This window comes from Corvus kubaryi, unplaced genomic scaffold (assembly GCF_017639235.1).
Source record: "Corvus kubaryi isolate FWS band 111438036 unplaced genomic scaffold, C.kubaryi_AGA036_p1.0 37398, whole genome shotgun sequence".
Classification (NCBI taxonomy): domain Eukaryota; kingdom Metazoa; phylum Chordata; class Aves; order Passeriformes; family Corvidae; genus Corvus; species Corvus kubaryi.
In genome coordinates this window covers 16,554,602-16,570,676 of record NW_024581137.1, presented here as the reverse complement: position 1 = coordinate 16,570,676, position 16,075 = coordinate 16,554,602, and the positions used below count along the sequence as shown (strand labels likewise).

The 16,075-nt window shown below is 41.9% G+C and overlaps 1 protein-coding gene across 1 annotated transcript in view; it reads right to left on the bottom strand.

Annotated features, from left to right (window-relative positions):
• ZNRF2 (zinc and ring finger 2) overlaps positions 1-15,864 on the bottom strand; it is a 60,141-nt gene extending 44,277 nt beyond the window's left edge. Inside the window, exon 1 of the mRNA XM_042043286.1 lies at positions 14,991-15,864. Within this exon, the coding sequence (XP_041899220.1) occupies positions 14,991-15,462 (472 nt within the window). The 5' untranslated portion in view covers positions 15,463-15,864. The remainder of the gene's footprint in view (positions 1-14,990) is intronic.
• Between the last annotated feature and the right edge of the window lie 211 nt (positions 15,865-16,075).

Below are 16,075 nucleotides of genomic sequence, written 5' to 3'. Positions count from 1 at the left end.
TTTTTCCTCCAAACACAAGATAGATCTTGTCTTGTTACCGCAGCATTACTGGATGCAGAGCTATCCCTTTTCAAAAGTAAATATTTCAGAATACCACCTTGTAGATTTTATCCTCTTGTCAAGAAAAACTAATATTATTTCAAAAGGTTAATCTTTCAGTGAGCCTCCTACTGCTCAAGGCATCTTTCTAACACTAACTCAAAACATATCTGAAGTTTTTCCAGGCTTTTAAACATTTAAGGTCAAATACTTTAATCCTTTCTTTTTAAAACAGTGGTGTCACGGACTGTCAAACAGACGGTGTGAGAACAGCAAGGATCTGCATAATTTGCTTATTCTTTTCTACTTCCACTTACTATAAGGAACCAGGCAGGGAAGTCCAGTTGAAACCACAAGCCTAACAAAACTTTCAGCAGAAAATGAGAACTAGCTCCAGAAAGTCCTTAAACCACGTGAAAAACAAACAACAGAGATGAAACTAAGAACAAGGAAGCTGGTTTAGCAATGTTTTGGAAAGCTGTGACAAGAAACCTATTTTCTAAGATAAAAGTGAACAAGTAGATGGAGACTGTACTTCTGATAGATAGATAGATAGATAGATAGATATTTTTAAAAGAGGGGAAAAAAAGAACTGCGGGCCTATGAGTTAAATTTGGAAAGAAATACAAAGAAGAGCCTTCCAGGGAAGTGTACCTGGTCTGCCCTCAAGGCTGTAAAAGCTGCTTTCTGCACCACAGGGCACTGGGGCAAATGAGAGTCTATCACGAACTCTTGGTATTCTAAATAGGATTCAGTAGCCCAGCCAGACAGGTTTGGGCCCGAATGGCACCGAGAGTCCCTGTGATGTGCTGTGGTTCACCTGCGGGCTACAGAAGCCGGAGCCCCCATGCCGCGGGCGGCCGGAGCACCTGGAGGGGAGCGGCCGCCGGGACGAGGCTCTCCCTGAGCTGTCCAGGGCGCGGGTGCTGAACAGGTTCTGCCCGGGGAGGGACTCGCCTCGCTGGCTTCTCCTCTCATTGGCTTCCACAGAGCGGGGGTATTCATCCCAAACAATTTATCCTTGATTACCAGTCTTTTTATACTCCTGTTATCAAGTGCAGTTAGCCAAATACCACAAGAATGACACAAACATATTCATACACGAGGTCTGTCTTCTGCAGCCAGGCCAGGATCAAGCCCTTTAAGTTTTTACTCTCAGCCTTAGGCTGAGATTCGTGGCTTAAACGCACAAAGATAAAAATCTCAGTTTGTGTACGAGGATGATGAGGTATACGCAAGTGTAAGAAAAACCTTGAAATTCCCCTCTATTTACACAGCACTAGTGCCAATTTGTATAAACAGTCACAATGGTACTTTTGTCTGTGTTATGGAAACGTTTTTTTACAGCCCAAAGAGCTGCTTTTAGTTTTAAAGAATAATTGCTGCTGGCTTTCTTGTTTATACAAGAAGCAGCAGCTTCAAGTTTACTAGCTAACATAAACAGTAACACTAGATAACTCTATACACAAGCCTGTTTTCAGTGAATTCTCTTATCAATCTATCCTCCTCAATCTGGCTAGGCAGGCAGCCACTGACAGAAACAAACAACCTATGTTTTTAAATACAGTTACTTTATTGTTAAATGTTGTCTTCTTCATTACCACCCTGATCCCTTTTTGTCAGATACATGTAGCAAATTAGAGCTTTCTACAAGCCTAATTCAAAGTAAGCGTCTATAAAAACTGAGAGATACTAAGTGCAATAAATGTCCTTTCAGTTACATTTCAAGGCTGCATGCATCATTGAAACTGTAGCTAATAGCTAGCAAGAGTAAAGTACAATTAGAAAGGAAAAAAAGAGCCCTTCGTGATTGTAATGAAAAAAGAGCTGTTAAAAAAATGCGTTAGTTGCCAATTTCTGCATTCAAAATTTGAAATCAGTTGCAAAACAGTAAGAGTAATTTTCTTATTAGGAATTTTTCCAATGTAAAATTAGTTGTCAAAATCAAGTACCAGCGAAATTATATGGTTTTCCATTAAGAAATTAAGAAAGAATAAACGTCATCTGCTCAGAATGGTCTAAACCCAGCTGATCCCATATTCCAGTGCTGGCAGGAACCCCAAGGTCTCTTCACGTGCTATGAACATCAGAGACTTGTGCCCACACATCACTCATTAGAATTAAATCTGTCCTTACAAGTCCTTTTACATGAAGGTTTCGGAGAAAAGTCACTGTATGTATAATAACCTAAATATAATAATGAATTTTTTTAAATGATGAATTATTTTCCAAAACGCTCCGTGAGAAAAAAAAAAGTAATGTTTAAGTATTGCATACAACAACTGACTGAAATAGCTGACAAAGTATCTTTCCTCTCTACTTACCTCTCTGTGTGCAAGTACTGGTGGTGATACTTGTAGTCCTCAGCTAAGGGGTTCAATTGCCATAGTATTCTCTGACTTCCAGGGTTAGGAAAGCACCACTAAAATTTGCTTACAATTTATGAGTTTCTGTAGAGGGCTATAAATCTAACAGTTTAAGAGCATGAATACTGAGATGGCAGAAAGAGCTCCTTCCCTTTCAGCAGAGGAAGAAATCCTTGTCAGTTATAGACGACAATTCCTGACAAATGGGATTATGCCCTTCAAGGTAGATGTGTGAGCAAACAAAAAGTTCTGCACGAGCAAGACTCACTGACTGGAGTAAAGCTGTCCTCATAGTGTTTTAGCTGTACCAATTGCTAAAAAACATGGTACCTAGTGCATTTATCATCATTGCCTGAAGGAGCATGAGGCTTAGTATGTCAGAGAGAAATTACACTAGGGAAAATACAAGAAAAATAAGGTCCTGTGTCTTGAGGCTTTTCTTCCTTTCCTATTTCTATCTGAAATTTCACATGTCTGAAATCAAATTACAAGTGTGTAATTTTGTAAATTTACAAATCCTTAAGGTATAAACAGAAAACCAATAGGATTAGGATTTAATATGTTGACATTTAAGTTCCAGGCTATAGTGCCTTGTGCTAAAGGTACAGCCTATTTACATGGTTAGGTCTTTGAGGGAGCAAGTTTAATCCATTTTAACTCATATGTGCTTCAAAACACTGCTAACGAAGAGCAAAATTTACATCACAGTTTTCAAGTTTGGGGAAATGCAAGTTTAAAAAATTGGAATTCAAGAAAATACCTATAAATGGATACCCTAAAATAAATAATTTAATCAAAATGTCCTCTTCTCTTAGATACAGAACTGAATATCTATTTCAGTATGTTTTTCTTTGGTGTTATTCCTTCATTAATACTACAGGTATACAATTGCTAGATAAAACTAGAAAATTAAAGCTAAAATGCAAAGTATATATAATACCCTAAATTATGTCTTTCAAGAAAAGAAAATAAACAACTCCAAAACTCAAACACTGGTTTTCTTTTAAAATGTGAGTATTTTTAAGATCCAGCTAAATCAGTATTTCTGCATATTTATTTTTGTTTTCAATAGCACTACAGTTACTAATAAAGGTGTTGCAAGTAAGATGACTCATCCACACAGAAAACAGCAAAAGGGCAGAGAAAAGGAAGAAAGAAGGAGAGGCTCTCAATAAGTGACAAAGAGCTCTGGTGTCACAGGACCATAGCTTAAGAGATTAGAAAACAATTGTATCAGCATGGATATCCCTGCATCCCGATTCCCCCTAAGTAAGAATGTAACGAACACCACCATTCCATACAGACCTTTCCTGCTCTGTTGCTTACAAATTTAGCATCCTTGCCAGGTGATTTCTTTTGAGGTTAACATTTCCTCGGGTGCTTACATTTTTCACTTATTTTAATTGTGCATCTTTGTGAATAGTGTCGGGCCAGCAACATATTGAATACAAACATCTGTTTTTAAACATATTTCAAAGACTGCTTGCATGCTACAGCTAACAAAGTTTTAGGCTGCCGTGGGACACAGCTATTTAACAGCCCAGAGACAGTGCAAATCCATGATGGAACAATAAAGAAAAACAGGAGTCCCTAGAGGTGTATCTTATAACCAGGATTTTGCAGCACTTTGGAAAATACAGGGGGTATTGGCTAGCTGTAGTTTTGACTACTGGCTAAATAATTCTTTTAAAAACTTGTTAAATATTTGCCCTTTTAACTTGTTTGTTCAAGCATCAGAGAAAAATATTTCAAGGCCCTTTGCTGTGGTCCTTGCTTCTAGAATAATAAAAATTCATTTCTGCTATTTCTTTCAACTCCTGGCAAAAATTATACTCTGAATAGTCTTTATCAATGCTAAGTATGCCTTGCCTTATATTTGTTGCAACAGACATGGCAGCCTTTCTCCGTACTTGCTTATGTATGGCTAGCCAATCCCTAAAAGAGACTCAACACTGTCCAGGATTTAAAAATTAGAATGCTTCTGACAACCACTCCATGACCTCAGATTCCATGACCACATAAATCTGTGTGGACAGGAGCAATCTCAACACTGCTGTCAGTCCAAGCAGTCTTCAGAGAGCTTAATTCCAGCTCACTTTTCATAAATTAATGGATTTCCTCAATGTATTAAATGGTTTAATGTCAAGAAATTACATAATCCAAGTTTACAATGCTTTTAAACATTTCTTCTAAACAAAGCTTTAAAGCAAAATGTACAATCATTAATACATGGAAAAGGTTGGTTGCCTGCACACCTGTAGAGAGAAGTCCCATATACCAGCCCAGCCCACTAGGAGGAACTTTTGCCCTCCAGCTCCAAATGTGTTCATCGTTTCCTTTGACTTCATCAGCTGAACACAACTGTGCGCTTTACGACTGTAGAGGCCAAGTGGAGACACAAAGAGAATAACCTGGGCTGAACACGTCATCCATCCCCCCTCCTTGCACAATGTAAAACACATTATTTGCATTAGCTTTCTTATCCCTTTGTTTGCAGCAAAACTAGTCCAACGTTTCCAAGGAACACTTCCTCCACTCCCTAGTTTTATGCTGTCACTGGATCTCGATCTTATCAAGTGCATGAAAACGAGTTTATTTTGGTACACTGTTTATTATGCTAGCAATGGCATCTGTATTTCCTCCAAACCAGAAGCTATTTCAGTACTGTCTTTTATTTCAATAGTATTTTCAACATGTCATTTTTTCACATCCATGGTTATGAAGAAGCTCAGTATCATATGTCTTTGAAAACTTTATCACTTACAAAGCACACAAATTCACAGATATGGCACACTGGGATATAAACTAATCCAATAGCCAAGCTGTGGCAAACATGCATTACTCTTCAGTTAATTTTAATTGTATTTCAGTCCCTAAGAAGCGAGGCAATGCCTGTACACTTGTCATCTAGTATCTTAATATTAGATATCTAGTATGCAAATGTTAGGACAGCCAAATTAGATATTCAAAGGGTGTTTCTTGGATAGCATGCAGTCCTTTTACATATGTAAATTTCATGCTGTTTCCATTCATGTGCTGTTCTAGATCATTTCTCTTCAGCCAGCAGTGGCTTTATAGCACTATTGCATGAGTGGAGAAAGTATTTTATTTCTTTACACAGCACCTTAAAAATATAGCAGTAGTTTTACAATTACATTTTATTATTTTGGAATTGCAATTTGTTGATAGATTGCTAGAGCTTTAACAAAAAAATCAGGTTGTCTTTGCTGTGCTTTGTACTCAGGCAACCAGTCTACCTGTCATTCATTGAGTAATACTCCCAATATAAAAATAAAACAAATATCTATCCCAAGTGATCTGACTGTCTCTAACAACTACACCCACATGGCTAAGAGAGTGGAAACAAACCCTAAAACTCGAACACTCAAACCAGCTCTAATTTACAATTGAGGTTGAAAAAAATCACAGCATTGAAAAATCCGAAGGAAAGTTGCATAGCTAACCCTGTATTTGGGCACGTCACACCTGAACTCAGTCATACCACCTTTTAGAAAACTTCATCCCAATCAGCTGTGAAGATGAATGATTCATATCCAGTGCAAGACATTATAGGAGCCCTGAGCCACTCATAGACATGGAAACTATGTCTTCCAATATTCAGAACACAGGTGTGTGATTTTAAACTCATTCTTCCCAAAGGACAACAACACACACAAGAAAATGGACAGCAAATTCTCAAGTCTGGCATCTTATGCTACTTCAGTCATTCTTGCTGATGCAGCAAAGACAGTGAGAAGAAAGAGAACTGCCTCAGAGTGAAAGCAAAGCAGTTAAATGACCACAGAGAACCACATTTTACTATTTTCACTGTTCTTTATGTTTGATTGTCCACCACTATCTCTCTGACATTTGCTTAACTGATGATGCTCTGATCTATTTGGTAGAGCCACAGCATTTTCTCAAGAGAAGCAAGATTTTTTTCCCCAAACCGGAACTTCTATCCATATTCACATTGAAGAATAATAAAGGAGGAGTGATGTTCTTCATTCTTGTCCTGGGTTGCAGTGTATTCTATTACCATCCCCATCAGCTGTTGAAATCAGGTGGGGCAGTGTTTCCTTGCCTCCTCCCCCCAGACTATCTTTCTGTTAATTGCCCATCATTGTCCTGCCGCCTGACTCAGAGATAACTCCCTCCGGACTATCTTCTGTTAATGAGCCTAATCAACACTCTGCCTCATGACTCGTTACCCCATTGTGAGATGCTCCACCCAGAGGGAGGAACCAAGCATCCCATCGTGGATATAAGCTGAGGCTGAACACCAGAGACACTGGCTTCCCACTGGATTTCCAGAGGACAGGAGCTACACAGCCACCACTGGACTTCCTGAGGAAGAGCAAACTGTTTTACTACAGGATCACTGCTTCAGAGGACTGCAGCCACCATTCTACCAGACTGCTACCACCACCCTGCCTAACAGGGTGTCAGGTTGTACCTTGACTCTGTCAGTTTGACAGTGTTTTTCTTTTACCTTTTTTTCCCTTTTTTCTTTAATTTCCATTAAATTGTTTTTCTGACTTGGTGCCTCCCACTGGTTTGTTTTCAAACTAGTACAATTCTACAATAAGTAAAACTTCTGATAGCTGCAGGAAATCAGGATTCAAAGTAACATGATTTTCAGGGAACTATCTAAGATTCTTGACAGGATGACAATCTGCTTTTTAAGTTTTCTGAAAGACTATCACCAGATTGGTCCAGACTTCATTACAAAAAAATTAAGATTCTCAAAATACTGCTTATGTGCTCAGGCAATCTACAGAAAGCACCTCTGAGCAGCTTTTCTTTTGCTGCACATGGAAAACTTCACTTCTGTTAGTGTATGCTATGACAGTTTTTATTTTAGCAGGACAGAACAACTGCATTTAGGTTACACTCAGTACAATTCAGCAAGAACCCATCCTTCAATTTTGTGTCTTCAATACTCAAAGACAAATGCATCTGTATTTTAATAAGATATGGGATCCTCCCCCTTTTGCATTGAGTCCTGTAAGTGCCTTAACTATATTTCAACTCAAGAAATTTTATATACACCTATACTTCAGGGGAAAAAATATCCAGGAGAGTCATAACTAAGCTTCATTTTTTACCAGAGAATAGCCTTTATGGAATATGCTAGTACTGGCATTAAAAAGACTGTAACTTACTAGTATTGACAGTATTCCAGATGCTCAAGTAACCTCCCATATCCAAAAACTCCAACTTTTAAAACCATTATGAAAATGCAATATGGATCAATCTGACATAAGGATTAATTATGGGAGCCCAACTAGGAAGTGTTTTGGAATACCACTAGTTTTAAAAGCCATTTACTGTTAAAATGCTACTAAATAATTGCTTTATGTAAATGACACTTTGTATGGAAAGCCAGACTAATCGTAACAGCTTGTTTCTCCTTGCCATTATTCTTAGGTGAATTTATTATAAGTTACTAGAAGACACGCAAAGTGCATGCCAGATGAGAACTCTGTATTTATAGCACACTAAGTCAGTCAGCAAACAGAATCTTCTAAAAATATCCCCAATGGTATGCAGCACACCCACCCTTTGGAGACTGTGCACAGGCTGCGGTGGTCTGATTTTGAGACAGAGCAGACTAGCAAGAAAACACCCAGCTAGGTCAGTTCCTAAAGACAACTGAGAGTGATAGTCAAACCCCACACACCACTTGGTATTCTGTCTGGCAGGCAGTCAGACACCTTGAGCCCTAGGAGATTTTCCTGCGTGCTTCCTGATCTCTCCAGGTCAATACTATTCAATTTCCATGCAGAAAATAGAAGCATGTCCTGAGTGAAAGGGAGAACCAGCCTCATTCTTTCTATGGCTTACCCTCCCATTTTTGCAAGCACCAGGAATTTGAAGCCTACCAAACAACAGAGGTCAAAGACCTCTGGATGCACACTGAGATATCCTCAGGAAAGTCACAATGATAATTTACAAAGGAAAGCTGGTCTTGGGAACATAGGGACTTGTTTAGGGAATATCTATCCAGATAGTAGACAACAAAAACCACTCTCCTAGATGCTTAAGACATGCAGTTCTGGTTTTACTCAGGTAGTTGTGGTTTTATACAAATTGTTTTCTTTTGATTGGAAAGATGCATTTCTTTAAAGATGCTCCAAAATAGAAACTCAGAGCATTCAAAGATTTCTCACTTTCTTTTCACGGGTTGAACATCTGAAAGAACAACATGCTCCATTAACACAGTAAATGAACACAATCTGTAGAAATGACCATACACCTCTTCTGAAACTAATTAAGCCATTAATGGGCAGTAGACACGCTGCAGAAAAATCTTGAAAATAATATAAAATTGATTGCACACAAATAGCAAGGAAAACCTACCCAAAATTTTTCACAAAATTATTCAAAACTTAAAAGTTTTATGCAAGGCTAAGAGAGCAAATCAAGAACATCCGCATGATGAAGTTTTCCATGAGCAGCTAGCAAGAATAGGGGAGGAGAACTTACCCAAACAGATGCATAGGCAACGTGTTTTAAAGATAGTTTTGAATTTCTAGCAGTGACAAAAGGCTTTTTTTATGAGACAAAGAAATTACTTATGAGGTTGTTGGAGACTAGTCTGCAATTATATGACAGAACATGAGGAGAGACACACTGTCAGAATATCAGGGTTGCATAGGTATTCAAAAGACATCAAATAAGAGGAAGGCCTTTGTTCGAACTGGCACTGCAAAGGTTCAATCAGGTATTATCACTACCTTGATAGCCAAAAGAAATATTTATATATGCCATTACTATTAGGCTGTTTCCTTTTCTTCAGACGGTTAACTATTTACATTTCTCCCACAAATGCAGCGCTGCCATTTTTTATTACTTGGCTTTTCCTTTTGTTTACCAGGCAGGGAAAGGGAAACAAAAAATAAAAGAAGCCCTTCAAAAAAAAGAAGCCTTTCAAAGATCCTCTATCACTCACCTCAGTCTTTACTTCACTGCCCCAAGTTACTCATCACCACAGACACCAGTCTCTAGCTGAAGGAAATGAAAGATGACTCCCAGGGACTTCATGAGCACCGCCCAAAGTCTCAAACAGTCCTTCTTTTAGCTCACTTTGTCCAAACACTTAACATTTGAGACTAAAAGCACTCTCTTGACTGAGCTGGAGCAGGTGGCTGGTGGTGCTGGACTTTTGCTACTTTTTCTTGTCCCCTCCTCAGGAGGGTTTACACATTTGCTGCCAAACCAGGAACTGTATATTGCCCACTGAATGTATGCAGGAACAGAGAAGCCCAACTAAACACCGGAACAGCAAGACCCTGCAAACGGACTGGATTTCTCAAACCCATCAGTCAGAACAGACCTTCTGAGGCTCATTATCAATAGACTTATCCTTCGACTGCTCTCTTACCACAATGGATTTTTCAATTTTTCAATTTTGGTGAAGGGGATGCTAAAGTATTTACAAAATCCTCCATATCTTCAAGGACTGCAAAAGTGACTCTTCTCTCTCGCTTTGGAGTCAACTCACTGGTATAACTGAACACATTTATCCCTTGCCTCCACCAGCCCAGCTCTGTGTTTATGAAGCTACGTGTAAGCATACAGACGTGTCTCTCTCTCAGCTTTCTGACTGGTCTCCATTTTAACCTTCTTCTACAATCAGCAGACTTCAGTGAGCCTCTCATTTTTCCAAAGTGGATAAACATGGATATGATTGCCTTTCACTGGCACAACCAAGTGAACAGAAATAAATCAAAACACCCAAGCAGAGACACCTCCTTTGCTTTCACTGTTCTGCACCTTCTAGGACCTATGAACAGCAACAGCAAAACTATCTGTAAAAGCATATGGAATTGGGGTTTTTTGTGATTGCAACAGCAAATAGCAGTTTTATCAAACTCTAAAAAGGCAGAATTTTAATGGAAAAGGTATAGCTTTTAGTATTCTAAATCTTTCCACTCTTTCCTCATTCTGAATGGTTAGGAAGCAATTTAGAGAAATACATATTGTATCAAAGATTCAGTGGCCTTCCTCAAACATTAAAAAAAAAAATCCATCTGCCAGGAAGAGATGATATGTCAAGTGGTACCAGGGCATACAGGCTGAAAATACAATAATAAGTTTCACTGCTTCTAACATGATTTACACAGACAGGATATCCCAACAGTCCCACTGCAAGGAACACTTCCCAAAGTTTCGTGAGTTTCGTGATTTCTCAAAGCAATAATGCATGTGTCATACTGGAAGAGAAGGGCAAGGAAGTGATCAAAGGACAGTTATACTCCCCTCCAAAAAAGGTGCGAGAAAGATGAAGAGAACCTCAAAAATCTATCCAAATGTACCATATAACTAAACAGATCTGATGAGAAACAAAACAAGATGTGGTCTTCTAGGCAGTTTGAGAGACTTTTAAAAAACTCTTCGTAAAAATTCACATCATTCTTCTACAGTTATCTGCTTCCCACAAACCAACTAGGAATTCAGGTTATAACCTCAGGCTTTCATAAACTTTCTTTTATAGAATGAAGAATTCATTCATTACTTCTACCAGCTATTATTACAAACAGATGCTACTATAATATACCTGTAAGGTTCTACCCATACTGTGTTATGTACATTCAGTAGCTGGTGATAAATGCTGCATTGTAAAATACTTCATAAAAGAAGTCTGATCATTATTTGGCTTAAGAAGAATGTAACAAACTTCCTTCTCCTAATAAAGTTGAACAGATGCAACTTAATCTCCAAATCACTACTCCAAATCTTGACATAGGCATGAAGGCTGTTAACAGCTGTCTGATAACACTATATATTTAAAAATCTATTTTAAAAAAAACATATAAAATTGTATATGACCATATACAACACAAACTGAGATTTTGTATAATTCCTGTACAGTCTCTGCTCAATCATCTTGAATGAAGAACTGATGAGGAAATTTTAAAAACTCAGTATGTTTGAGTTTCTGCTATCTTCAGTTGAACTTTTATATATCATTCCTTAAGAGACTCTTAGTGACAAAACAAAACAAAAAACAGTTTAAAGGCATTATTGTTGTCTTGTAACAACATTCCCAAATTTGAACACCAGAAGGATACTTATACTAGTGTTTCTGCCAGTAATTCTCCCAGTTATGACCACCAAAAAAAAGGAACATAAACATGAAGAGGGCTCTGAGGAGCTGTCAACATTTTAAGCGATGGAAGTAACACATCGGCAGTTACCCAAAGCAAAGACCATTCCAAAAGCCCATTTTTATCTGAACCAATTGCATCACTGACAAAAACAAGCTATACTGTAACTACAGTGGTAGCTTTGCTGCAGTGCTGATAAATATGTAATGGCTAAAAACACAGTGGAAAAACTAACGTGAATCTGGTCCCATGGTCCTCAGGGCCAACTCTTCTACACATAACAGAAGGTAAGAACATTTACTTTGGGGCTGTAAGAGAGGGGAAGTCCCATTCACTGAGGAACAGAGCAGGGAAACTACTGGTCAAAATTCCTGATAAGTGTTATCACGTTAAAGGAAGCTGGAACTTGGCACTGTGTTGCAAGAAAGCTCTTGAATGTCATGCACAGGTTTGGCCTCTCTGCATCTGGGAGTGCCGTAAGATCTTATGGAATTTGGGTCTCACTCTACTTAATGCCCTAAGCCTACTTCAGGCATGCTCACAGCACAAAGTTAAACATGCATAGATTTTTTTTTTTTTTGGTGAGACCAAGGCCCTGATTATTGAATTGAACTCCCCCTGAGATGATACAAAGCTACATAGCAGTATTTACTTCACTGTATGTTGTTCATAGAAGTGCCTTAGCCTGAGGTCAGATAGGAACACAAGACCTTCACAGTCAGGAAAGGCTGTCAGTACTACAGTTCCTACTAAAGGAACATAGGCAATAACTGAACATACTTTAACATCATTTTTATATTCTCATTCAAATGGTGTATTAACAAGCTTAGTATAGATTTAAGCATGTTACATCAGAGGGTTAATATTTGTACATTACTTCAGCATGCAAAACAGCTCAGTAAAAGTGACAATAGAGTGTAATTCACTAATGGCAAATTAATTACAGTAATTTAACAAATGCAACGCCCACGTGTCACTGACTGACGAAGCCAAGCGGTATGCCTAAAAACATAAATAGCTGGAGATTCGGTTCAACTTACAGAAGTTATTCTTGTTCTTCTTTTTTATTTTAATTTTCACAGAATTGCTATGCTAATTCTCACAATTAATTTTGGCAGTTTTCAGGATAAAAAGAAACAATTCAGCTAATTAGCAAATTACAAAACAAGGGAGGGGACTTCAAACATGCTCAAGCTCCACAAGATAAATGCCAGACACCACACCTAGACAAGCTTGAGCTAGCTACCATCAGGACAAAAACAATGCTTCAAGTTATTTTTCAGAATACTGATGCCATTAATGTACAATCTCCAGTTGGGCTACTTTTTCCAAGCATGTAGTTATTACAAGGAATCAAGAAAACACAAAGCATGCAACTAGAGAAGGATGGCAACACTGAGTGGGATGTGGAGTAACATATCATTAATATCACAAAATATTTAAATTGAAAGAAAGAATAATGCTTGAAGTGAGGCCTCCTTCACAGGTGTTGCAGTATTACGATTAAGCAGTTATTCATCCCACTAAGATACACTGTTCTTATGTGGTCACAAGATAGTGGTGAATCCATTTGCTTCTTCATTAGAAATCTTACTCTATCTTGAAACTTGCCGGTTATACTCCTAACATAAGGCAAATCCTTATTTATTAGTGAGGAGATGAAGACTGTACCCCTCCTGGCACTTCTCCTGCACTGGTAAAAGCAACAAGCTTTGCATCACTCCAAGGACAAAATACAGTGTTGTACAGGAGTCAAAAAATTACTACATGCCATAGAAAAGTAGGATCAAATTCAGAGTTATTCTGAAGACACCTTCATGCACCTGAATACAACTTCCTAGGTCACTGATCCTCATCACTTCATTTACATTTAATCCACTCCCTCCTGGCACTAAGGCAAGTTGCAGTACAATGTTTAGCAAGGAGGGGGGAAAGAAAGTTTCACCTTCAAGCAACAGTTGGCTACACATCGTAATGATTCCCCTGTGCTTAGCACGAGCTGTACGATACTCCATGATAGCACATCCTTTCATCACTAAAAGAAATACATGCACCTTCTTCCCCTTCAAGCTACTTTTGATGGTGTAATGAGTATGCTTGCAACAAAGCACTCCTGTCGAGCAGCTTGGTACTATGAGAATAGTTATGTTTTCTTCCTTACAGGAAAACATTATTTTAGTATAATAGGGTTTGACAACTTTCTGTTAATGTTCAACCGCGGGGACGAGGCAGTTTTAGATATAGGAAGTAACAGCTATGCTGTCTTGAGGTCAACACGCCAGAGGCGACAGGCCATGTGACAGAAACCTCATGTACCCTGCGAGGGTCAGGCTGCAGACAGTTCTGCTTTGGTTAAAAACTGGGTGAATTACAGAAAGCAAGAAAGCCAACCTGCTACAAGTAGTAGTCACAAATGGATTAATAAGAATACAGAAACGTAGACACTTGACATTAGCCTCTTCTTTCCCCCCCCAAAAAAAAGCTTTGGGGTATTAAGTATGTGTGTGTATATAAATATATATGTATTTAAAATATCAAATGAAGAACACATCCATTAAAAAATAAAACTTGCACATTGTTCGACCTATACGAACAGCCCTTAGAATGAGCAATACTTAAAGGAGTCAGCAGCTTTGAAAGCAGCTGACAACTAACAAGATGATTTTTAACTTCAAGTTAAAAAAACACAGGCAGTAAAATGCTCGTCCTATACAGCCCAATTAATCTCGGTAGTGCAAGAGAGACAAAAAAACTACAACCTGCTCCACGTTTTATGTGCTTCTCAAAGGGCCTCAGCTTCCTGGTTATTTTAGAGTTTAGCCGAGTGTTCCTCCTGCCTCAAGAGCACATGTGCCCATCTTTAAGGCTACAGGGTACCGGTGCTGCAAGCCCGTATTCCAGCGGCACGGACAGCTATCCGGCTCTACTCTTAGAGGGGGCATTAACAAAGAAACTTACTTTAACTTCTGTTTTTCTGTACCGACTTTCTGAACAGAGAACCGAGAACTTAGAAAGAGGAACAAGCATCAGCCACACATTAATCAGTGCCTAAAGAGGGGTTTGGTCCGATTTTAGAATAAACGGCGGAGACACATGATCCAATTAAATTCTAATTATGTAAGTAGTAGGCAAGAGTATTTACACAGGCACTGATTACAGCTATTAGAGTCTAAAGTCGCCGGCCGGAGAGGCTCCGCTTCCTCCTCGCCGCTGGGCTCGTTTCATTTCTAACCTCCCCTTTACAGCTCTCCTTACAGACAATAGGAGACGCCGGCTCGAGAGCCCCGTCTCCAAACCCGGACGCCAGCCTGGAGGAGCCGCAGCTCTCCCCAAGTGATGATTCATTACCCGTCCCACCTCGGAGCCGGGAGCCGGGGAAAGACCCCCCCACACCCCATCCCACCGCCTGCAACCCCGGCCCCGCAGCGCCGGAGAGGCAGCGAAACCCTCCCGCCCCGCCAGTGCCCCTTACCTCCGAACAGGTGCGGCGAGAGGTGCGCGGGCAGCGAGCCGATCACTAGCCGGGGCCCGCCGGAGGAGCCGCCGCCGCCGCCGCCCCCCGCGGGCCGCTCCCGGCCGCCCTCCTCCGGGGTGCTGCTGACCGAGTCCTGCGAGCCGTAAGGGCCGCTGCTGTGGGGGATGTTGAAGGCGGACTGCGCTGCCCGGGCCCCGGAGGCCGTGGCCCCCCCCAAGGACCTGCTCCGGGGTGCCGACCCCGCGGCACTCCCCGCCGCCGCTCCTCCGGCCGCCGCGGCCGCCGCGCCGCCGGGAGCAGCGTGAGGCGCCGCCGCCAGGTGCGCGTAGCGCCCGCCGCCGCCTGCCGAGCGCCCGCCGGTCCCGTTAGCGCCGCCGCTGCTGCTGCTGCTCGAGGAAGGCAGATCCCCGCCCGAGTACGCCCGGGTGCGGCCATTGGCGGCGGTGGGGCTGCTCTGCTTCGCGCCCATGGTCCCGCCGCCGCCTGGCGCTGCCCGGTGCCCTTCGCCGCCGCCGCCTTTCCCGCGGCGCCCGGGGGTGGTGGCAGTCCGGCTCCGGCGGGGGCGATCCGAGGCGCGGGTCGCGCCGGGGAGGGGGGAGAGGGAGAGCCGGGGAAGGGGGACGGGTCGCTCTGTGGGTCGGTGTGGAGAGGGGAGAGCCGCCCGCCGGGATCCGGCTCAGCTGGCGGCCCCGGAGCGGCCGCTGCTGGCGGGTCTGGGGCGCCACCATGAGCTGCTCGGGACGGTGCTGGCTCCCGCCGCGCGGCCGCTCGGCCCCGCCGCCGCTGCTGCTGTGCCCGCCGCCGCCGCGACCGCCACCGCCATCCTCGTCCGCCGCCGCTGAGCCCTGTGCGGGGCACCGGCGGCAGCAGCGCCGCCAAGGCCGCTCGCTCGCCCGCGGCGCGCCGTGCCCGTGCTAAGGAGGCGGGAGGGGGCGGTCGCCCCGGCGCAGCCGCTCCTCTACCGTGTCGCCATGCTGGGGGCGGCACCAGCGGGCAGGATGGGGAGCGGTTACGGCGGGCGGGGACCGCCGCCTCGCCTGCCCTCCCCGCGCCCAGCGGGAGACCGGCCCCCGGCGGCGACG